This window comes from Octopus bimaculoides, chromosome 5 (genome assembly GCF_046866305.1).
Source record: "Octopus bimaculoides isolate indiv1 chromosome 5, ASM4686630v1, whole genome shotgun sequence".
NCBI lineage: Eukaryota > Metazoa > Mollusca > Cephalopoda > Octopoda > Octopodidae > Octopus > Octopus bimaculoides.
Window position 1 is genome coordinate 4120748 of NC_142932.1, and position 25282 is coordinate 4146029.

Sequence of the window (25282 nt, forward strand, 5' to 3'; positions counted from 1 at the left end):
GCTCTCCCTTTAATAAGCATGTTCTCGATAGTTCAGTCGTGTTAGTAAACCGTTTCACTGTTAATTTTCGGCTTTATTATTTCTTTTAATCTAATCCAAAGAGATACGTCATTCTGCGCACTTTCATTTTTATTGCCTTCGTTTATGTAAAGCAATGCTGCCTCGCAAAGTGGCTCATAATGTGAGTAATTCTGCAGTATTTCGTACCGCAGACATAGCGATAACTGAAGATGTCACATTTGAAGGGTTGTTATTGTCGGACAATGTCCTGAAAGGGCTTCAGAATTCGGGTTTCGTCAAACCCTCGCCTATCCAGCTGAAGTCCATTCCACTGGGAAGATGTGGTTTAGGTAAGCTATGAATTAATTTGGTTATTAACTATTTTTCACAGAATACTTGTTAAACCATACATATTTCTTTTTACTATTATAAAGTAGCACAAAAGGTTTCCTATAGGAAGATACGCATGTCTTCCAGTCACCATAAACAAAAACACCAGGTTGGCTAAGGCAGAATTTAAATGCAAATAAGTCTCAAACTAAATACTAGGAAACTTAATTTATCGCTCATCATCAATTCACCCTACTTTCATCATTTCACGTCCACATGCTGGCCTGAGATGAACGGATCATCATGGTCTCAGTTAGATTTTGTTTGGAATTGGTGCTCTCTTAGCTAAGTGAAAAGACCACATTTATCACTCGTACACCTATTAAAATTTTTAAATGCTGTGGGCTTCTTTTTAGAGGAAGAAATGATTGCATTATGGTACATCGGCACTTCCTTTCGTTTTACTTTCATTATTGAATGCTTTTGTTCTTTTAAGCATAATCAGAACTTAGCTGCTCCCTGAATTAAAGATAAATTTAAGCCAATTACTTTTACGAAAAAATGATCGATGTTTATTAGGTACTTCTGTGGAAATATTTTCACTCATACTCCCAAGTGGTATCCGACTTTTTAATCTTATTTTCCATAAATAAATAATGGTTCTTTTAATTTAATCGACTAGTTAACTTATATTTTGGAACATATTGCTATTTTATACCTACATTGAACCGTAAAAAGAGTACAGTATATTTATATAAGCTAACAAAAGAATCTTTTACGTAGTTGCTTGACATGCTAAAAATAGCAGCCAAGTCTCCCTCAAATCATATCCTACTATCTTAAAGTTTTATAATGTCGTACATATCCCTAAAAAGTTGTGGTTGTTTTGACTGGAATACCTTTGTGCATAAACCTAGACAAGTAAGGTTGACTTGAGGCAAAACAGCAATGCTGTGTTCTGATTGATTTTTATGCAATTTTCTGTTATTTCGTGTTTTCAAATATTTCAGTTTCAAGTCTTTCTTTGATCATTAATTCTTTTTCTTTTTCTCTAGATTTAATTGTCCAAGCCAAAGCTGGAACTGGCAAGACGTGTGTTTTCACTGTGGTTGCTTTAGAATCACTGCAGATCAACAGCCCAGCTATCCAGGTAAAGATTAAAAATACCTGTCCTATTTCAAATTAGGCTGATTGTAAATCTCTCGCTCCGTTAACATTTTTGTCTCCATTGTAGATCAACCGTTTAGTATTCAGATTATTCTGGCAAAAACGATGCTTGTTTATTTATTTTGTGCTGAATTAATCATCCATCGTCTTGTAGTTTAGAGATTTCAATTATGTGATTGTTTAGTTTTAAAATGACATCGTAGGGTAGGTGTGAGAGGCCTGATCTGCTCACTTTCAATATAAAACTGGGGGAATATTTTGGCTGGATATGGCCTGTTTGAATACTAAAGGGTTAAATGTAAACTTTATGGTAGAAATTGCTGCTGTGTTTAAATTTGATATAAGACAACTGGAAATCACTTTAGCTTAACTGACTTAATACTAAGACATAAGAAGATATATATTTTTACAGATATCCTAGACCTAGTTTGTTACAAAGCAAACCAAATGTATTTTTAATATCTATTTCTTCAATATTTGACAAATTTCTATAATTTCTTTTTACTTGTGGTCTGGGTCTGTTTCAATACCAGTTATTTGAATGCATACTTATAATGCTATCCTTACTCATTTTACACAAACGTTTTTTCCTTAACAATTTAGAGGAGGAAGGTGAGTGCCTATGGCTCATTTGAGAGCCTCTACATGTGAATACTGATACAAAGTTGCCTGCAAACCTGAAGCCTAACTTAAATCTTTGCAACCAAGTGGACTCTGCTAATGTCACTTAAGAGCCAAGTGAGGGGTATTAAGCTGCAGTGGACTTAGTTTGCCAGCCCAAGACAAGAATAGGCCTTCTGACAGCTTCCAAGCAATTTACTTCAGTTAAATTTCACTTACAAGGTTTTCATAAAGTGCAAGGTTATGAAAGAAAACTAAGTACTGCATAGTGGGATTGAGCCTGAAACCATGTAGTTGGGAATCATGCTTCTGCCAATAACATTAAATTATTATTGTGATGCTGCTGCGTTAACTCTTCAACATTCAGATTACTTTGTCAAATGCAATGTTTATTTATTCGCATTGTTTTGAATTATGTTGTAGCTTTGAGATTTCAGTGATCATCATCATCATCATCATCGTTTAACGTCTGCTTTCCATGCTAGCATGGGTTGGACGATTTGACTGAGGACTGGTGAAACCGGATGGCAACACCAGGCTCCAGTCTGATTTGGCAGAGTTTCTACAGCTGGATGCCCTTCCTAACGCCAACCACTCAGAGAGTGTAGTGGGTGCTTTTACGTGTCACCCGCACGAAAACGGCCACGCTCGAAATGGTGTCTTTTATGTGCCACCCGCACAAGCCAGTCCAGGGGCACTGGCAACGATCTCGCTCGAAAATCCTACAGGAGCCAGTCAGGCGGTACTGGCAACGGCCACGCTCAAAATGGTGCATCTCATGTGCCACCCGCACAAGAACCAGTCCAGGGGCACTGGCAACGATCTTACTTGGCTTGCCGGGTCTTCTCACGCACAGCACATTTCCAAAGGTCTCGGTCAGTAGTCATCGCCTCGGTGAGGCCCAATGTACGAAGGTCTTGCCTCACCACCTCAGCCCAGGTCTTCCTGGGCCTACCTCTTCCACGGGTTCCCTCAACTGTTAGGGTGTGGCACTTTTTCACGCAGCTATCCTCCTCCATTCTCACCACATGTCCATACCAGCGCAATCGTCTCTCTTGCACACCACAACTGATGCTTCTAATGTTCAGCTTTTCTCTCAAGATACTTACACTCTGACGGGTATTCACATTGACATTACACATCCAACGGAGCATACTGGCTTCATTCCTTGCGAGCTTACGTATGTCCTCAGCAGTTACAGCCCATGTTTCACTGCCATGTAGCATGGTTGTTCGTACGCATGCGTCATACAGTCTGCCTTTTACTCTGAGTGAGAGTCTCTTTGTCGCCAGCAGGGGTAAGAGCTCTCTAAACTTTGCCCAGGCTATTCTTATTCTTGCAGCTACACTTTCAGCGCACCCACCCCGACTACTAACTTGGTCGCCCAGATAGCGGAAGCTATCGACTACCTCTAGTTTTTCACCCTGGAATGAGATAGAAGTTGTTTCCTGTTTGTTTGCAGTCTTTATTGCACCTGAACATCTGCCACAAACAAAAACTAACTTGCTAGTTAACCTGCCTTTGATGTTGCTGCACCTCTTATGTGTCCATAGCTTGCACCGGGTACATCTTATAGAGTTACTACCTACTCCTTTTCTACATACTGAGCAGGGCCATCTACCTGAAGGGGTTTGTGTTTTATCTACCTTCCTACTTATTAGGATTTTGGTTTTAGCTAGGTTGACTCTAAGGCCCTTCAATTCTAGACCTTGCTTCCACACCTGAAACTTCTCCTCTAGTTCTGATAGTGACTCCGCAATTAGGGCAAGGTCATCAGCATAGAGGAGCTCCCAGGGGCAACCTGTCTTGAACTCCTCTGTGATTGCCTGGAGGACTATGGTAAATAAGAGGGGGCTGAGGACGGAACCTTGGTGGACCCCTACCTCTACCCGGAATTCATTGCTGTACTCATTTCCAACCCTCACCTTACTGGCAGCATCTCTGTACATGGCTCGCACAGCTCTCACTAACCATTCTTCTATCCCAAGTTTCCTCATTGACCACCAGATAAGGGATCGGGGGACCCTGTCAAAGGCTTTCTCCATGTCAACGAAAGCCAGGTACAGAGGTTTATCCTTAGCTAGGTATTTCTCCTGCAACTGTCTCACTAGAAATAAGGCATCAGTAGTGCTTTTACCTGGCATGAACCCAAACTGCATCTCATCTAAATTGATTCGCTCCCTAATTAGTTGGGCTATGACCCTCTCTGTAACTTTCATAACCTGATCTAACAGTTTGATGCCTCTGTAATTATTTGTATAGTGATGTAATTGTTTATTTTTAGAGTGACATCGTAGGGTAGGGGTGGATCTAGTGAGTTTCATGTAAAACAGAATATTTTGGGCTGGATATGGCGAGTTTAAATGTTAAAGGGTTAGCTTATTGACTTAGTTAATGTTTATTAGAAGAAATCATTAACTTCAATTTTATTGAAATTATATTTAACTCAATGAAACACTTGGAAACTTTAAACAACCTTAGCTGTGAAACTAAATTGAAGACATATTGAAAATTTTAACGAATATTGAGAAGTTCTATCAGTAAGGTTATATTTATATATAAAATGAGGAATTTTCAGATAGTCATCTTTAAGGGAGGCAACTCCAGGTACGTTTAAGTATTAAACTTTGATAAAGCGTACTTCACCATGCTTGCTTAGCTAGTGATGAATGAATTACGAAATAGTTATAAAAGGTTGTATGAATTAGCATATTTTATTGATAAATTTGCAGACAGAAATTACTCAAAGTATTAGTTTTGTATATTTAAAGCAGTTTGAATTCTCTTAGCATCATAAACTTGTAATGAAGAAACTTGTATCGTTGTTATCTGGTGAGCAAAGTAAAAGTTAGGTGTGAAAGAATTGGTCATCTCCAGTGAGTAAGTGAATGTAGGGCTTTTGATATATATATATATATATATATATATATATATATATATATAATATAAGGATTTATAATATATAATAATTTATTTTCTAATTATATTCTGATGAATAAAAGATGCAGCTTACTGCATAGTTTTGCTGTATTAATTATGAAACCAGTGGTTTGCCGTTAAGTTAAAAGTTTTTAGGAGGTTAGCTTTGAAGGTTGCATTCCCCGCGATCGGTAAACATGTGCTTATTTTCGTAGTTTTGACTTATTAAGTCCCTCTAAGCGTGAGGCTTTATTTTATAATAATGCCCTTATATATATTATATATTATATATATATATATATATATATATATATATATATGAAGTCTGGTCAATAAGTATCCGGACTGTTGCCATAATAATGAAGCTAAAGCATGCAGAGTGAAGCCGCTTGGCACAGATTGACCTTGGACTCTGGTGTGCATGTGCACTAAGTTTTAACATTCTAGCTCACTTCTGCTGTTTACAATAGTGCTTGGAAGGAAGGTGTGTAGCATGTGATCATTGCATTGACTATGACAGAGAAAGTTGTCATGGCGATACCTGTAACAAGGTCAATTAGTTTTACTAATGAACACATTCCATTCTTTTTTTTTATAGTTCAGTGTTAAGTCATCGGAAAACATTCTCCAGTGATGTGAAATACTTCTCTTGTATCAGTGCCATGAAAAATTCACCCAATGCTCTCTGAAGTGGTTGGCAAGTGAGCAGAGAACATATAAGGTTGTGAAGTCTCTTTAGTCCTATCTCACTGAAAACTATTTAACCTTTCTAATGTTGATTCCATGAAAAAAGGGCACTTAGTACACTTTGTTGTAAAGTTGTTGTCAATAGGAAGGGCATATACTTGATGATATCAAACCAAATGACACATACGAACCTCAGTCTTTGGGAACAGCAGCTCCAAATAAGAAACGATTGGTCTGTCATCACTTACCCAACCCATACCAGCATTAAATAAACAGACATGAAATGATGATGACATGCAATTATACAAATATGTAAAATGCTAACAAGTAGAGACAAGAGTCAGGAGGCTCCATTTTTTTTTTTTCTTTTTGTCATCCTAGAACACAGCACCTCTATGTTCAGATACCACAATAACTACATCTTGTAAAGTGATTTGTGTTTGTAAGGACATTCAGCTAAAGAAATCCTGTCAAAAATAAAAGCTATATGCAAGACATCCTCGACTTGTCTAAAAGGGGAAGTAACTGGATAATAACTGACTAGGTTTATGACAACTCAAACCAGTATCAGAAGTAAATGTAAAGCAATGACGATCTCCTGCTGTAAGGTACTCACGGTTGAATGTTGGTGACAGCTGATGTTGTATAATTGATATCTTACATTGATACAAGCTAATTAATAATAGTGGTATAGTCTACTGCAGATCAATTAATCCAACTAATGTCAGTATTCAAAATAATATTTGCAAACGACTTTGATAATGTTGACAATGTTAATACTAAAACCAAAACAAAATTCCTCATATACGAAGTTTTTTAAAAATAATTTTCTTCAAATCTACAGGTCCTTGTTTTGGCTCCAACTCGTGAGATTGCTTTCCAAATATGGCAGGTGATAACCAGTATTGGTAGCTGTGTAACTGGCCTCAAGTGTGCCACTTTCATTGGTGGCTTGTCTGTAATTGATGATAAGAATAATCTGAAGATCTGCCATATAGCAGTTGGAACTCCAGGTTGGTAGATTTCGTTTCTTAGATATTGATTTTATTTCTAAATTTGTTTAAATTAATAAAATATAAAATTAAAATATTTTTCATTTCCAAGCAATATTTAAAAGGGCTGCTTCTTCATTTCAGTTTGTTATAGATATTCTCTACTTGCTGAATAAGATTATATATCTCAGCTAGTATTCTCAGATGATCCTATTCTCTGTTTCTTATGCTGGATGAACTGAGGGATTTATAATTAAGTGTATGGCTAAAATTCATAATGAAATGTTCAAGTCTTGTGGTAGACAAAATGGTGATGGTAAGAGGTGAATAATGAACAAGAGCAGGAGATAAAAATTATTTTTGTTTCCTTTCAATTTACTTTATCTTTTAATTAAATCTAATTTTTCTGTGATATTAAAATCATTATACTTGATTATGTTGTAGGAAGAATTAAGTTCTTGATTGAAAAAGGCTACCTGAGAACCAAAAGTATTCGTTTGTTTGTCCTTGATGAAGCTGACCAGTTATTAGATGAACAGTTCCAAGCAGACATTAAGTGGGCTCAGATTTTTCTTTTATTACATGTTATTTTGCTTGTTTTATTCTTAGTTGTGACTAAATTTTGGCTAATTATAAATGTACATGCAAAGCATTTGCAGTTGTAACCTGCATCTTTTTTTACTCTCTTCCAATCATTAAAATTCATCAGAAATGAAAAAAAGTAATGATCTTCCCCAAAACATTTCAACAACCTCTACTTTAAACTCTTTAATACTGTACCATCTCTCAGCCTTTTTTTTCTTTGTAATTCTTACAACAATCTAAATAACTTTTTCCAGTTCAGTTAATAAGAATATAAGCACAGGTGTGGTTATTTGGTTAAAAAGTTCTCTTCCCAACCACATGATTTCAGATTCAGTTCAACCCATAGCACCTTGGGCAACCATCTTCTACCATAGCCCAGGGTTGACCAAAACCTCCTGAGTGAAGTAAGAAGCAGTAAACCATGTGGAAAGCATCTAAGAACCAAGTAATTGATGTTAAACCAGGTGATGGATAAAGTCTATAATTTACTGTTGCCAGTACCGTGTGACTGGCCCTCGTGCCAGTGGCACGTAAAAGCACCCACTACACTCTCGGAGTGGTTGGCGTTAGGAAGGGTATCCAGCTGTAGAAACTCTGCCAAATCTGATTGGAGCCTGGTGTAACCATCTGGTTCACCAGTCCTCAGTCAAATCGTCCAACCCATGCTAGCATGGAAAGCGGATGTTAAACAATGATGATGATTTAACTGTTACAATTTTATATTCATGAGGTCAAAAATAAATTAAAAGGTGGACAGGTGGTTGTTAATGGCTTCAAAGCATTTATAAATAAACTATACAAATGTATTTATAAATATAATAATGCAGAAAGCTGGAAAATAATTCACAGTAGATAGATGAATATTAAGATTTCATACATGAAAATCACAAAGAAGAGATAAGAGAATTCAAGATAGTCCTTTACAGTTATGGGATTTGGTGGTCAGTTGATGCAACAGTGTTCTTTATGCATACATATATACATACTAAATTTGGTGTTAGCAAATAAATATGAAATAACATGTTTCCAAATATTTTTGATTACCTCATCTGCATTTTATTTCTTACTTGATAATTTTCTCTTGTTTTCATTTTTTTTGCTTGTTTTTAGTTGGATATATTCAGTTTTACCTGAAAATAAACAGATGCTTGCTCTGTCTGCAACTTATCCAGAATACCTTGCCAAACACTTGATGCATTACATGCGGAACCCTACTTATATCAGACTCAATACATCACACCTGGCTTTGTTAGGTAAATGGTCCAAAGTTTATCTCCTTAATTTCTGGTCTCAAAAATTTCTATGCAATGGGCAGGCAACCTGTTCAGAAGGACTGTTGTGATCTCAGTAACTTATATGTCATGGAAACTGGGTAATTGGCCCGATGAGTCCCAAGACTCAAACAGTCATACCCATATATTCCACTCTTTGAAAACACAAAATGACTTGGTCATAATGTAAATAAGACATATCAACATCAATACCACTTTTCTGAAACAGTAGCTAATGAAATATCAATGTTGATATATGTTTGTATACACAATGTAGAATTGTTATGACCTGATGGATAAGGTTTTGGATTATATATATGTTCATGAACCATGATTTCAAATCTACTGATATTTTTTGTGTGTGAGCAGAATGCAATATTCTACCTGTGCCTCAGTTTTTCTCCCTGTTATTTATAGGTTCAAAGTCATTTATAGATCTGATAATGCTCTGTCAAAGATTTAATTTTTCTAGTTGTTTTGTGAATGGACTTTTGTTCTGATTTACATGCTGTGTGTCAAAGCTGTGCAACCTTTTCTAAATTAAAGTCATAAATATATCTGCCATTTGATGGGAATTTCCATCATCCATAACTATTTCACAATAATTTCAGCATGGTAGTATTATTGTTGTTGAAAATAGGATGTTGGATTGGCAGAATCACTAAAGCTTCTGACAAACTATTGTATACTATTATAGTCCTTTACATTCTGAGTTCAAATCTTGCCATGGTCAATTTTGCTTTTCATCACTCTGGAGACAAAGTTCAGCCAAATATTGAGGGTCAGTATAATTGGCAATACCCCCCACCCACCCCCATGTTATGCTGGTCCAAATAACTTGTAAGCCAAATGTATTGGAACAGTTTTGCTTTTCTGTTTGCTTCAGTTAACTTTGCCCTGTCAAGATTATCATCATATGTCCACTTTCCATGCTAGCATGGGTTGGACAGTTTGACTGAAAACTGGCAAGCTGGGGGGCTGCACCAGGTTCCAATTTGATTTGGCAAGGTTTCTATGGCTGGATGCCCTTCCTAATGCCAAGCACTCTGAGAGTGTAGTAGGTGCCTTTTACATGCCATCAGCACAGGTGCCATCAACCTGACACCAGCATTGGCCACAACTATGGTCTCACTTGACTTGACAGATCAACACAAGCACGGTATGTCACGTAGCGTCTTGGTCACCTGTCACTGCCTCCATGAGATCTAATGCTTGAATGGTGCTTTTTATGTGCCACCAGCATAGGTGCCAGTCAGACGGCACTGGCATCAGTCACAACTACAATCTCACTCAGTTCAACAGGTCATCACAAGCACAGCATGTTGCCCAACAATTGAAGAGTGCTTTTAACAGGCCAATTACATGACACTGACATTGGCCACGACTACAATCTCACTCAGCTTGATGTCACTGTCTCCATGAGGCCCAACATATGAACGGTACTTGCATCATCCACGACTAGGATTTCACTCAGTTCGACACATCTTCACAAGCATGTTGCCCAACGATTGGAGGGTGCTTTTTAAAGGGTCAGTTGGACAACACTGGCATCAACCACAACTACAATCTCACTTGGCTTGACAGGTCTTCTCAAGCATGGCATATCTCGAAAGGTCTCGGTCGCTTGTCATTGCATCTGTAAGGCCCAACATTCAAAGATCGTGCTTCACTACTTCATCCCATTTCTTCCTGGGTCTACCTCTTCCACAGGTTCCCTCCACCATTAGAGTGCAACACTTCTTCACACAGCTGTCCTCATCACATGACCATGCCAATGCAGTCGTATCATTTGCACACCACATCTGATGCTTCTTATGTCCAACTTTTCTCCCAGGATGCTTACACTGTCGTGCATGCACACTGACATTACACATCCAGCAGAGCATATTAGCTTCATTTCTTACAAGCCTGTGCATAACCTCAGCAGTCATAACCTATGTTTCACTGTCATGTAGCATGGCTTTTTGCACACAGTCATCATACAGTCTGCCTTTCACTCTGACCAAGAAACCCTTTGTTACCAACAGAGGTAGGAGCTCTCTGAACTTTGCCCAGCCTATTCTTGTTCTAGCAGCTATGCTCTCAGAGCATCCACCCCTACTACTGACTTGTTAACAGAAGCTGGCATGTGATGGAATCTATTTTCTGTACGTTTTTGGTGTTTATTGTACCTGAGCACCTTCCTCACACAAAAACTATCTTCCCTGTTAACCCTCTCTGATATTGCTGCACCTCTTGTGTCTATAGCTTACACCGGGCACATCTTATGGAGTGTCTACCTATCCCTTTTCTACAGATCAAGCAGGGCTATCTAACTAAAGGGATTTGTGATTGGTTCGCCTTTCTACTCATTAGTTAAATAAAACTCGGATAAACTATTGTGATTTATTTATTCTTAGTCTTTTGCACAGCTTTATTAATATTATACATCTTGGAAATTGTTCTTGTTTTTAGGTATCAAACAATATTATTTGAAGATCCCCTACCACCCACTTGTGCAAAAAGTTGCTGAATATAGTGCGAAAGCTGCTATTAAGATTCTGTCTTCAGTAGTGTTTAACCAGTGTCTTGTATTCTCGAACCTTCAATCTGGGTAAGTTTCCATGTTTTATAATATTCAAAGAATTTTGTTTTCCTCTTGAAATTTTTCTACAGAAATCAACTACTAAGATAAGGTTATTCTTTGGATTAAGCTTAACTGATCTTCAAAAGTAAAAAAAAATCTTGATTCTGGGACATTAAGACAAGCAAGAAATCTTGAGTCTGGTTGACCAGTGTAGGTGAAGAATCTTGGCTCTAGTCAGCTGGTATGGTCTTGTGGTCGGTTATTGTAATTAAAGAAGATTGGTTCTGGTAGTGGGCATAAAATTTTGACTCTGGTTGGCCATTGTGGGAAAAGAATCTCAGCTTTGGTTGGCCAATGTGGGTAGAAAATTTTGGCTCTAGTTGGTAGTTGAGAAATTTTGAGTGTTGTTGGCTATCAAGCGAAAGATATTTTTTATATTGTTTATTTAATTCAAATATCAACAAACAACTTTATCATACTTTACACAATGTTAATGATTATTTTGTAAAACAACTAAATTTTCACTTGGAACCATTTGCTAATTTCCTTTAGGACGTGCATTGATATCATAACATTACTTTTCTTTTTCAGTTTGAGAGATTTTATACCAAGTAAAATAAAACAGGTACTTCTAGCTGGGATATCAGCTATTAACATTAGTTTTATGCCATTTATAATTACATTATTCTACTAAAATTACTTGTTTATACGTTTTTCTTTTTAATTCTGCAGTGCTCAGAGTTTGGCAGTTCAACTAGAAGAACAAGGTTGGCCAACTTGCTGTATTGCTGGTTCTTTAGATCAGAAAGAACGTAATGAAGCAATGGCTAGTTTGAAATCATTCCAGTGCCGTGTTTTAGTCTCAACTGATTTGGTAAGGGTTAATTAAATATCACTCCTTTTATGCTCTCCACTTAAAAAGACAATTCCATTTTATTCTGACTTTTACAAAGTTCTGCTGGATTAAGTCTCAGTATATCGTTGCTGACTTATGTATAATGGTTTGCAAGCCTGCCTGTCCATGATGGGCAAATGTGTGTTGGAAGGGATATTTCTTTGGTTCGGTGATTAGCCTTGGCCATTGTTATCTCAGAATTTGAATTAAGAACACAGACATCCAGAACAGATATTGCATTGCTTCTTATCCAAGAGTCTAATTCTGGCAGTCTGCTGTCCTGGACTGATAATTTATCAATCCCAAAATATAACAATGCAAAGTACACCTCGGTTAAATTTTTACTAAAAATGCAGAGTGCTACAACAAATACAGTGAAGTAGTTTAGCCGACACTTTAACATCTATGCTTATTCTCTTCCTAAACAAAGAGAATGTATCTTTTGATTTTATTATATTTTCGAGCGAGATCGTTGCCAGTGCCCCTGGACTGGCTTGTGTGGGTGGCACATAAAAGACACCATTTCGAGCGTGGCAGTTGCCAGTATCGCCTGACTGGCCTTTGTGCAGGTGACACGTAAAAGCACCTACTACACTCTCTGAGTGGTTGGCGTTAGGAAGGGCATCCAGCTGTAGAAACTCTGCCAAATTTAGATTGGAGCCTGGTGTTGCCATCCGGTTTCACCAGTCCTCAGTCAAATCGTCCAACCCATGCTAGCATGGAAAGCGGACGTTAAACGATGATATAGCAGCAAGTTGGTAGAATTGTTAGCACACTGGACAAAATGCTTAGCATTTCACTTGGCATACGTTCTGAGTTCAAATTCCACTAATGTCAACTTTCATCATTTTGGGGTTAATAAAATAAGTACCAGTTAAGCCCTGGGGTCAATATAATGGACTTCCCCATCCTCTCAAAATTACTGACTTTGTGCCAAAACAAGAAAGGATTATTATTATTTGTGAAGTAGTGAGTTGCAGAAATGACTGCAAAAGCTTTGGAATATTTCTGTTGAATTTTAAGCAGTGGATTGGCAGAGTTGTTAGAGTACGAGATAGAATGCCTTGTGCCAGTTATTCCAACTCTGCACCAAGTTCAAATCTTGCTACGATCAACTTTGTCTTTCATTCATTCAGAGTTGATAAAAAAGAAACTAATCCAGAAATGTGGATTGGTGGAGTGTTTACAAACACAATGCCTTCTGCATCTCTAAAAACTGAGGCCATCAACTTCCCTGTAGACGAAATGACCGTGACCTTCTTTGGAGCAGGTGGAGAGGGGATATTTCCAATGCATGGATTGTCTCTTTGTCTTTGGCTCAAAGTGATGAAACCAATTTTCATCCTGGCTTATGAAATGTTCAAATAAACCAGCTAGATCTGCTTTAAACAATGTCAAGTTTTGCTGTGATGTGATCAACCTGGTGCACTTTTGATCTGGTATTAGATGACACCCACTGAGCAGAAACATTCGTCATACCAAGTTCATTGTGCAGAATATTCTCAACTCTCTTAAGGGATATGCTAATAACATTGGCTATTTGATTTAAAGTCAATTGCCTGTCATCCATCACCATGTGGACAGCACAATCAATGTTTTCCTCAGTGGTTGCGGTTGCAGGATGTCCAGACTTTGGGCCGCCTTCGAGACTCTCCTTTCCCCTCCTAAATTCAGCTGCCCACTTTTGCACTGGTCATAAAGCTAGTGTATAATCCCCTAATGTCAGCATAGGTGTCCTCGGGAGCTAAAACTGTTTTCTACAAGTACTTGATAACACCATGATGCCAAATTTTATCCATTTTGAAGAGAAATTGCTACTAGTTACTTTTGAAGTCTTTGAACAGTGAGATATCAGTTTACCTGTAAAGAAACAGTGCAGTTATTAAGAAGAGTTGAAATTAATGCATGCAAGGTTTTACATTGTTAGCATCATTCCTTTATAGTCAGCCTCTGAACTTTTCAGCTTGCTCTCGTAACTGATCAGAAATATCCTACTTGACAATATACACACACTTTATATTGTCACATTTTTTATATATGTATATTGTATGTATTTATATATATTTCCTGTTGATCTCTTTACAGACTTCGCGTGGAATTGATGCTGAGAATGTAAATCTTGTGATAAACTTAGACCTGCCAAAAAATCCTAGAGTGTATCTTCATCGTATTGGGCGTGCTGGTCGATATGGTAAGTCATATTTATGTACACTAAAATTACACATGCATACATTGCTTATAGCATTGTATAAGCTGTTTTTTTGTCTCTTATTGTAAAAGGGACACTTTATTAAAAACTTTAGTATATTATAGAGTAATGCAAATGTTTTGTTGTCACAGCATATAAAATGATGAATGTTATACTCCAAAAAGTGGCAAGAAAGATGTACTAAAAGAACCATTCTATATCACAGATCATTCCTGTGAATAGCGATATTTATTCCTATTTATTCCTAAGAAGGTAGATTGGAGGCCCAATAGCTGAATGTTTCTACTGTAGATTTAAAAAGAAGCCCATCGAAGAAAAACTGGTATTTTGTCAGCTTATGATCTTCTGTCTGTCAAGTGATGGAGTCTGGTTCTGATGCTGATTTTTGTCTGTATTCTTACTGAAAATTAATTTGGCATTGTTATTGTTGCAACAGTTTACTGTAGTGGAATTTGATAAACAATTAAATATTTAAAATTCTGAGATGAATTATTGCCATGACATTAATTTTTAATGTATATTCATATCATACATGCCAGAGCTTGTTTCTTTACTTCTACCTGCTCTTGTTCCATCACACATAATATGCTTGTTTCACCTTTTTGGTCAAGGCTTTTTTGTTACTCAAGGACGGGGTTGTTCATCATTCAAAGACACTCATTTTATCATTCCAGTTGGATTTTTCATTTTTTTTTTTTTACCTAAGATGTTACAAAATGTGAGAGATGAAGTTTGATATCCCCAAATGTATTTTGTCTTTATCTAGAAATATCAATTAATGTGTGATGACTCTTGTACAATTGATCATTAAGATATCAGAATAATGATAATGTTGAGAATTTTCAGCAGAATTTCCACTGAAACATCTCATTAGTTAAGACTGAATTTGTTATGATTTTGAGATTTTAACCTCTATGCTGCAAAACTCTTGTCAATTATAAGCTCACTGTTATCTGAGCTACTGAAGGTTCAATGTCATTGCTAGAGTCATGACATTGTAGCAGTAATTAGATCCAAGTTGTAGATCTCGTAGAAGATGTTTAACTTAACAATATGAATGAAATAAAACAGAATTGATAGATTTTTGTTCTTTAACTGCCCAACTCAAAATTGCCTCCCTTAAAGTCAACTGCTTATTAGTATTTGGGATGATGCACAAGTTAGTCTCTATCGTATCAAATGAATGGGAGATAAATATTTCACTGGATAAAGTACTACTATATCATGTGTAGCTTCTCTTGCAGAAAAAAAATTATTGCTGAATATGAACATCCTAAGTATTCTCATGCAAAAAATGTACCCTGTTGATTGGCATGGTTTTGTTGACCAGCATATTGCAAACGTTGGCCTACAGGTGTGCTGCCCTTTTTAACATTACGAGTTTGGTCTCTGTTCCTCAAGCTTGCTGGTATCCTGCCACTTTTCACCCAGTCCCATCTAAATTTCTTGTCACCTTTATTTTGTTTATGCTGCAGACCTGCTCTTCCCAATTTGTTCCCTCTGAAATTCCCTCTCATGTTAAGTTTTTCTTTGAACTGTTCAAAACAAACCTCATCTGCATTGATATCAGTTGTCTTGGAGGTCTAATAAGATCATAGTCATCAACCCTTTCTCATGACCAAATTTTGACAAACCTATTCCTGAATAATCTGACACTATCTTTTATGAACCACAAACTCCTCTACTAGATGCCTGGTACTAGATGCCTGGTACCCTATTGACTTACTGAAAATATATGATGTGTAGCATGTTTGCTTGTGCCATGATTTAGCATTGGACCATGTTCTAGCTGTGTTCATGTCACCTTTAATGTGGAAAGGCTGTTCAAAGAAAGTTTAAGGACTTGAATATGAGCTGTCATTTTAAAAAATTTTGGGGAGATCATTATGATAGATTTTGTTGACCAAGTTGGCCTACTACTTAGAAATAAAAGAACAATGTAGTAACCATACCACCCTCAACAATATTGTCTTTCATTATCATACTGTAGCAGGGTGATTTATTTTTCACAGTCATTATATTTCTTTTGATGTCTACTTATATATATATTATTCTACCTCAAAATAGAGATTCTCTTATCAGTTATCTATCCAATATGGATAAGACTTTGTGTTGCCGAAGAGGTCTAATGAGACTGAAGCATATTTAAAGTTGTAGTCCGCACTCGTCAACATCAGATATTAGTTGTTGAGCTGTTTTCTTCTTTTTATTGCATACATACAATTAATGAGATTTTTTTCCTTCAGTATGATAAATATGATGACACTAACTTAACATAGATTTTCCTTTGCTGCATCAAATTAACTGAATTTTTTTCATTTCCCTTTTATGTTCTTTAACACTTTCCCAATTTTGTGTGTTTATGGGCCAAGTCAAAAGAATATTGGACAAATATCCTAGAGGTCCATAGTCTGTACCTGGACATTCTGCAAAATGACTAGTGTTAGGAAGGGCATCCAGTCATAAGAAACCATGCCAAAGCAGACAGCAGAGCTTGGTGTTGTCTTTTGACCTGCTGGTTCCTGTTGATCTGTACAATCCGTGCCAGGATGGAAAATGGGTATTAAATGATGATGATAGTGTATATTGTCCATTACCAAGATACTTAACTAGTACTTAGTAGGTACTACAGGTGATATAATTTATCATTGTAAATAGTAGTTGACCTGTACAGTTGAATGATTCACCAGTGTACAATGCTGAATCCAATTTCAACCCTTATCCATGGAAAAATTAGTGACGTCTGTTATTTTATATGCTAATAGTGGCACAGCTGCAGAATTTCTCTATTTATTTCAGGGAGCTTTGGTGCTGCAATAACTTTGGTTGCTGGAGATGTTGGCATGAAATGTCTGAAAAAGGTTGAGGGTGTTTGTAATACATCTCTGAAACCACTTCCAGGTTAGAAAATCTTCATTTTTACGATTTTTAACTTCCTTCATTGAATTCTTCCTCTTACCTGCCTAATTTTTTCTTGTCTCCTTTCCATAAGAATTTAACTCTGTTCTGAAAATACAAGAGACTGCAAAAATGGAACAAGACTAGGCTAATGTATAATTTTTATGAAACTGAATCATAAGGATAAGACCATTACTGATTGGGATGAAGTATCTTTTATCTTTTACTTGTTTCACTCATTGGACTGTGGCCATGCTGGGACACCACTTCGAAGGGTTTAGTATTATAAATCAAGACCAGTACTTCCTTCTTTGCCCTTTTTTTATAGTCTTGTACTTATTCTACTAGTCTCTTTTGCTGATCCATGAAGTTACAGGAACATAAATAAACCATCATTAGTTGTAGAATGGTTGTTGGGTTTGGGGACAAACACAGACATGCATACATATATACAGTTTCCATCTAAATGCACTCATAAGGCATAGAACTTGTAGAAGACACTTGTTCAAGGTGTTGCATAGTGAGATTGAACCCGAAACCACATAATTGCAAAGCGAGCTTTTTAACCATACTGTCATAAATAAATTAAATCCATATTACTGTAATCAGAATAACTGTAATGCTTTTACTGTGTTGGTGCCTTATAGTTTTTGCTGTTGTGATTGATATTTTAGAAAACTGATATTCTTCGAACCAGTGAGGGAACTTAGAAAAGATGGATTATCCCAGCTAGAACACCTTTAATAATAGTCCGAGCTGATCCAGGGGCACTGGCAACGATCTCGCTCGAAGGATTTCATGTGTTGCCCGCACATGAGCCAGTCCAGGGGCACCGGCAACGATCCTGCTTAAAGAAGAATGTGAAAACCTGAAAATTGTTTTGCAGAAGCTCTACCATCATTCGTATTTGCGCTCTATTTGCTTTGACTTGAAGATGGTGAATTTATTGGTTGGACACCAAAGCGTTTCATGTGCTTATAGGGCAGTCAAACAAGGCAAGATCATTGGGGAGAAAAAGTGACATGGCGTTTAAGGGAGACAATGGCTGTCGGAACAATGACCATCATTAACAAACCATTAGTTCAAAGAGAAAACATTTTCTCTCACCTCTGTATTAGACTCACAAAGCAGTTTGTTAAAGCTTTGGACAGAGATGGTGATTACTTCAAGTATATTTGAAGATCGTTGCAAGAGAACTTCATACTGATCGTCATATTTGTAAATTCACAGATTCTAGTTTTTTGTAATATATGAATGATGTGAAGGTTTCTGCTTGGTGAAGTTCTCAGTCATTGAACATTTCTTGGGGAGCATGAAAGCACAAAAATATGAAGAATTGGTGGAAAGAATGCTGAAAGATTTTTAAAATATGGATGCTAATTTGAAAATAAAAGTACACTCCCTCCATAGCCACTTGGATAGGTTTTCAGAAGATTTCAGTGAGGAAACAAGAGGAAATAAGGAGGGAAAGTATCAAGACATCTTGAACAGCCACTTGATAGCAGACTATTGCTGGAAGCTGCAGCATGAATGTCCTTGTTAAACCACGTAAAAGAGGTGTAGCTGTATGGTAAGAGGCACAAGCATGGCTCTGTGGTAAGAAGCTTGCTTTCCAACCAAATGATTTCAGGTTCAGTCTTACTGTGTGGCACCTTGGACAAGTGTTGTTTATTCTACAACTTCAGGCCAACCAAAGCCTTGCGAGTGGATCCAATGACTGAAACAAATTAAAAGAAAAAGATAAAAGTTACTTAATTAGCCAATGCTACTGTATTGTCTTGTGCACTATTATTGGTTAAGTTACCATCAAATATTTTGTGTTTATTTTTTTAGTGTTACAGTGTGGTACATTTTTTTTCATATTTTATGTTGATATGCTCTAATTCTTTGTAATAAAAATAAAAGTATTTTTTATTGCAACATTTAATATGAAATAAATTAGCCAACCTGATGTTAAAAAATCAATTCTGCAACTATTGTATATCATAAAGATAACAGAGGCTTAAGAGATTAAGCATGGTGGATTCTCAAATATGGGGTCTTCGACTATCTTAGCTGTAGCCAGTCTAGCAAACCAGTGCCATATTCAAATTCAGCACCCCCAAACTTTAACCCTTTAATATTTAATCCGGCTATATCTGGCCAAACTATTCTACCTATTTTATCTTCAAACTGGCCAAATCCAGCCCCTTACGGCTACCTTACAATATTATTCTAAAAGTAAACAATCATGTCATTGAAACCTCAGATCTACAAGGTAATGCATGACCAATATGTATCAATGTTAATAAATAAGCATTACATTTTACAGAGAAATCTAAATGCTGATAAGTTAAAATTATTCCAATTATTTTGACAATGACATTAGGGGAGATAATTCACAAACTGGTATAACTAATGGTTATTTATTTTTATTCTAACCTGTCTGAATTATCTTCTGGTTCTATGATACAAATTTCTCGTTTTAAAGCGATCTGAATGAAAATCTTCCATCAAAATTTTGTGTTAATTTATGTTCCAAATACCAGCTTAATAATAACAGTTATTTTATTAAAGTTTTCATTATTATTGAAATTAGTTGCAACAAATGCAGTTATATTTCACAAAAATATGTTAGTACAAGGGTTAACTAACCCTTCACCTAATTTACCTGTGAAGAATTGTTACTCTAGCTTCTATTCAGCCCTGATCAAGCAAATCCATGATCAAATTTATTTCATCAATGACCTTTTCCTATATCCTGGATGACATGGACTGATATGTCATTCCTTTTTTAAGATTGTAGGGTTTTATCTGGAAGAAATTTGGCTGCTTTTTTCCCTCTAGGCTCTTAATTTGTTTTAAAATAATACTGTTTGAGTACTAGACTTGACTTAGGCGAGGTTTGAGGAATATGCCTTCTCTTCCCATTTGTCTTAAAAACTTAAACGCTGTCCTTCCCTCTTAAAAAAAAAATTGTCACGTCAGCACCAAGTTCACAAGCTGTTGTTTTGTGATTCAAAATTATATTTGCGTTTCATCTTTGCCATATTACAAAGTTGCAAAAGGTCTAAAAATATACACCAGTGAGAGAAACACTATGTGGTTGCTCCACCTGCTAGAAGTAGCCTCAAAATCTACCTCAAACAACACTTTACTGTTTGATAAAAGAAATAATAAAAAAACAAGTACATTAGTTAGGATAAAAACTTTTGATCATAAGTTTGCTTAATCAGGGCTTACTCAGGGTTAAACAACAACTGGTTAAGGTTAAGAGTGTATTTGGAGATTAGATAATCCAGACACTATTAGCATGAAAATAAAGAACAGGAGGCAAATTAATGTTAACAAACTTAATGAAACAAGAATCAAAATATATAATTATTACCATGCTGTAAAGGAAAAAAATAATTATGTAATGATGGAAAAATGATAGTCAGTGACAAGTATTTTTGTTTTTTTAAAAAATTTTTTTTTGAAAATATGAGCGATAAGTTTGTACATCTTTCTGCCTTATTCTGATCACATCAGCAAAGTATAACCTTTATTGTACTTGCTAGTTTGAAGTAATGGATGACTAACTAGAAAAAATTAGATTACCGAATCATTCCTATATCAATTTCTTCCATTAGCAATTATTTACAAATTCATAAAGGAAGTGTATGGTTACTCCAAATGTACTGTCTTCTGCAAGTTTTAACCCTCAAAATATGATTTGTAAAACAAAGTATAATCGCAAGGGATTTGGTCCCAAAAAGTAGTTGGACAAAATTGAGTATTGTAGTCAGGTATTGAAACGTCAGCTGTGTTGTTCCCAGCTTCACCTACAGCCATGAAAATATCTATTATTTTTTTATGGTTTTGGAGCCTGATATATGATGTAGAGAGTATATGTGTCTCTCTGGATGTGTATCTGCCTTCTTGAGACAAAAAATTTGCACATGGGCTTCACATACACAAACTGTCAGAAGTACATGTATGCACACATGCACATGCGTGTGTATGCTGTCAGTCTGTCTGTCTCTCCTTTTTGTCCCATTTCTTTATCTGTCTCACTATATGTATCTTTGTTTTTGTTTGTCTTCCCCCCCCCCTCCCGTTTGTTCAATATTCAAACACTCTCACGTTCACAAATATGTAGACACTAATGAATACTTTCTGATATAGCAATGCATGTATGTAATAAGATAGGCAGACACACATAGAAAGGTAGCTGTATACTGTTACACTCACTGAGCACATTCATTTGTTTGACTATTCATGTGTGATGTAAGATTTACCTCCAACCAGCTCCTGTTTTTATTGAGATAACATTTCTAGATGGTTTCTAACCAAGGCAGAAGAGCCTATCACCTACATTTGATATGGTGATGCAGGCACTTTTATCACTTATGTTTGACTTCATAATTAATGACGCCATGTCTCAAATGCCTCAGAGAACTATGCTTAATAGTAGATCTGTGGTGTTTGATTCAACCAATGCCACATCGGGCCCTATTCTGGAACTTGTTGATACGGTAATGCAGGATTGTGAGGTCTGTCAAACTGAGATTGTCTGTGTGAAAAAAATGGGTGTTGGAGTAAAACAGCATATGTATTTCTGTACTTATGTATATATTTATGCTATGATTTATTCTTTGTGTTTTATTATATTATTATTTTAGATCCTATACCACATGAACTTATATCGGAAAAGACCTCTTCTCCAAATGTTTCTCTGGATGATCTTGTTCTCTCAGAAACCATTCCAACCAAACAAGACAGAAATTGTAACAATCTGGACACAGAATCTTCTTTAACATCTGTAAAAGATTTCTCAGAAAGCAATCCTGTGAAGTATTCCAATCATTCCGATAAACTTAATAATCATCCAGTGTTTCCATCTCCAGAAATAGAAATCAAATCAAATTCTGATCAAGAATTACATTACTTTTCTGACCAAAATTCCGGGTATGTTCATTTGGAAGCATCCACGGGTAGAGTTTTATTTGAAGCAGAGAAAACTGCCAATAAAGACTTAATAACAGAGGAAACTCATGGAAGATCTATTAACCATAACAACCAGTGTAATGACAAGATGTCTATAGAACTTTCAGAATCATCTGAAGTGGGTGAGGGTAACAATAACGAGTCTGGAGAAGCTAAAATTGAAATATTTAAGGTATGTGAAAAACAAGATAGTTCGAATGTTTCTGATGGACTTACTCTAGATACATTGAATGATACTGAGTGTTATGAACAAAAACCTGAGCCTAAAATTGCATCAGCAAATGATGTTCTATTTCATGAACAGACACACTATGATATTGTTAAATATACAGGAGATCATCATGAGTGCCATTCACAAAGAAATCTAACTGCTGTCATTCCAACAGAAAGCAATGAGTTCCAACAAGAACACAGTCATGTTGCTACTGCAGCAATTACTGCTGTCGGGAGTCCCATAGAGAAACATGATACTTATGTAACATCAACAGAAAATACTGATGAACTTCTTGTAGAAGGACATATTTCAGATGTTTCTTGTATTAGAGCTACCAATGGTACTCCCCATGTTTTATCAGTAGATGCTGATTTTGTATCAGACAATAACCACCACCAAACATCTATGTCACAAAAATCCTCAAGCTCCTTTTTGAACAATCAAGTCGATGGCCTTTGGCCTTGGGGAACGATTCCTCAGTACAAGAAATCAAAGAAAGTTGGTGAATATTCTGAACTTTGTAAAAATTTCAAGTCTTTCCAAATTAATGACAATGAGCCTAAGTGTGAAAATATAGAATCTCTTATGCCTACAACTGCCCCTTTATGCTTGGAATCAGTCCCAAATGTAGGTGGCATACTGAACAAGTTTTACAGACAATCTTCAGCCAAACTGCTGAATGAAATTTGTGATAACCAAGCTACCTCTTCCAGTAAGCTGCAAAATCAGAACAATGTCAACAACAAGGATGATATCTCAGAGCCAAAAATGTTGTCATCAGATGGTGAAGAAGCATCTGCTGTGGTGTTGCCTCTGAATGCTGTGACAAATGTGCAGTGTGCTGAAGAGAACCTTTCCAAAGATGTTTGCATTACTGATGATGCAAACACATTGGTTAATAAGGGTGAAAGACGACGTTATAATTTAGACTTTGAGAAAACCAATACTTCTGCCAAATTCCAAGTTTCTTTAAAAAGAGATCAAGTCAGTCGTGAACTTAGTCCAAATGATTCCGTATCTAAACTCAAAACTGAGAATCAAAAGACAGCAAGCAATGCAGGCTCTTTGAGGTCTCAGTCCATTGATGTGCCACAGAAGTCTGTTCCTGTAAAGAATAAGAGCAACAACTTGAAATTTGGTTCGGTCCATGTACAACCTGATCGATTAAAGGAGGACTTCTCTTTAAGTGAGGACAGTGATTCTTCAACAACTTCAGATATTTCAAGTTCCTATTCAGAAGAAGAAGACTTCTCTGAGTATTTTTCTCCAGCAGAATATAGTTTTTCTGATTCTCTTTCTTCCATATCCTCCAATATAAATGAGCCACATCACAAAACTTCTGCTGGTCACAACCCCAGTTTTCCATGGCAATCCCTGACTGGTTATCCTTTATTTTATCCCTCATATCCCTATCAGTATACATGGGCCAATTGGGTTCCTCAAGCTTGTCAGTCCGTTTCACAAAGACGACCTGTGTTACCTGTTCCAAATCCATTTCACTCTTCTCTCATAACTCCACCTGCTTCATTAACTCAGCAACAATTTGCTCATTCATATTTTCAACAATACAACTACATTCAGTGGATGGTTAGGAATTCTGTTTTGCAGAATAAATAAACATTTTTTTCCTCTCATCTCTGTCTTGATTACTTGCAAAATGTTTAATAATATTTGGTTCTGTCTGTTTATTAAATTTCTAAATTTTATATAAATCAATACATGAATTATACAGAATGCATTGTGTAACCATGTACAAAAGTAAGACACAAAGCAAATTTACTCTGTGGACATGGAAGTGATTTCATGCCATGGTGAAGAGTTCCTCACAACTCATCAAACCTACCATAACAGCCCCCATTGAAATTTTGACGTTGTGGGTTGTTGGCTTTATTGACGATGTAGGACTTTTACCTATCTTTATATCTGGTAGTAAATTCTGCTACTTTGAGCTGCTTGTTACTAGTCTTCATTGATCCACTGAGGCTATTGTTGATGTTGTCCAGGATCTGCTGGTTGAACTTGATTGTCCTGGTGATGTCTGACTTGCTGAGAATATTTTTTCTCTTCATCATAGAGAATATTTCTTCACTAGAGGCCTCTAGCTCTTTCCCAACCCTAAATGAAAGTCCTTGTCACTTACGAAAACCTGGGGATTTGAGTCATTATGGTTAGCAACTACATATATGAGCACAGTATATATGAACCTACAACTTATATATGAGCACAGTATATATGTATATCATCATCATCATCATCGTCATATATATAATAATAATAATATTATTAGGGATAAAAATCCAAATTTACAGGTAAAAACTCAATTAAATTCAATTTATTAAAAATTAAAATTAAATTAAGTTTCACACTATGAGTTCATGAACCTTGGTTCTTTACCCTAAAACTAATATATATATATATATATATATATATATATATATATATATATATAATGTCCTCAGTCAAATCGTCCAACCCAAGCTAGCATGGAAAGCGGACGTTAAACGATGATGATGATGATGATGATATATATATATATTTATATATATATATATATGAGCACAGTATGTATATATGAGCCTACAGCTAATATATGAGCACCATAACAACCAGTGTAATGACAAGATGTCTATAGAACTTTCAGAATCATCTGAAGTGGGTGAGGGTTAGGGTTAGGGTTAGGGTAACAATAACGAGTCTGGAGAAGCTAAAATTGAAATATTTAAGGTATGTGAAAAACAAGATGGTTCAAATGTTTCTGATGCTATTTCATTGAAATATGACCAGTGGAACCAAGATGGACTTACTTTTTCATTTTCTTTGTCAGACTTGAAGCTGTCAAGTTGTTACTGAAAAAGAACTGAATAGATTACATTAAGGCATCTGCTAGTTATGGCTCATTAAAGTTTGTTCAAAAATAATTGGCATGCTCTGTATATTAACCCCTGTATTTGTAGACGTAC

General features: G+C 36.2%; 1 protein-coding gene across 2 annotated transcripts; it reads left to right on the forward strand.

The window, feature by feature from the left end:
• Positions 1–23956, forward strand: LOC106872947 (uncharacterized). Of its 2 annotated transcripts, XM_014920129.3 has the most exons (10): positions 1–350; positions 1386–1480; positions 6569–6737; positions 7161–7272; positions 8412–8554; positions 11027–11165; positions 11871–12012; positions 14119–14224; positions 17042–17143; positions 21784–23956. In XM_014920129.3, exons 1-10 carry the CDS (start codon positions 155–157, stop codon positions 23937–23939), a joined length of 3360 nt encoding a protein of 1119 aa, XP_014775615.1. In that variant the 5' UTR covers positions 1–154; the 3' UTR covers positions 23940–23956. The 2 variants fall into 2 exon arrangements, with proteins under 2 accessions (XP_014775615.1, XP_014775624.1); XM_014920138.3 differs by lacking the exons at positions 1–350; positions 1386–1480; positions 6569–6737; positions 7161–7272 and adding an exon at positions 7630–7765.
• Positions 23957–25282: the final 1326 nt, after the last annotated feature.

What these genes read in the sequence shown, in the direction of transcription:
- LOC106872947 (XM_014920129.3), top strand. Translation starts at nt 155, where the DNA reads ATGCTGCCTCGCAAAGTGGCTCATAATGTGAGTAATTCTGCAGTATTT. An exon ending in TCAACAGCCCAGCTATCCAG is followed by an intron (nt 1,481 to 6,568) that starts GTAAAGATTAAA and finishes TCAAATCTACAG; the next exon opens with GTCCTTGTTTTGGCTCCAAC. An exon ending in ATCACACCTGGCTTTGTTAG is followed by an intron (nt 8,555 to 11,026) that starts GTAAATGGTCCA and finishes TCTTGTTTTTAG; the next exon opens with GTATCAAACAATATTATTTG.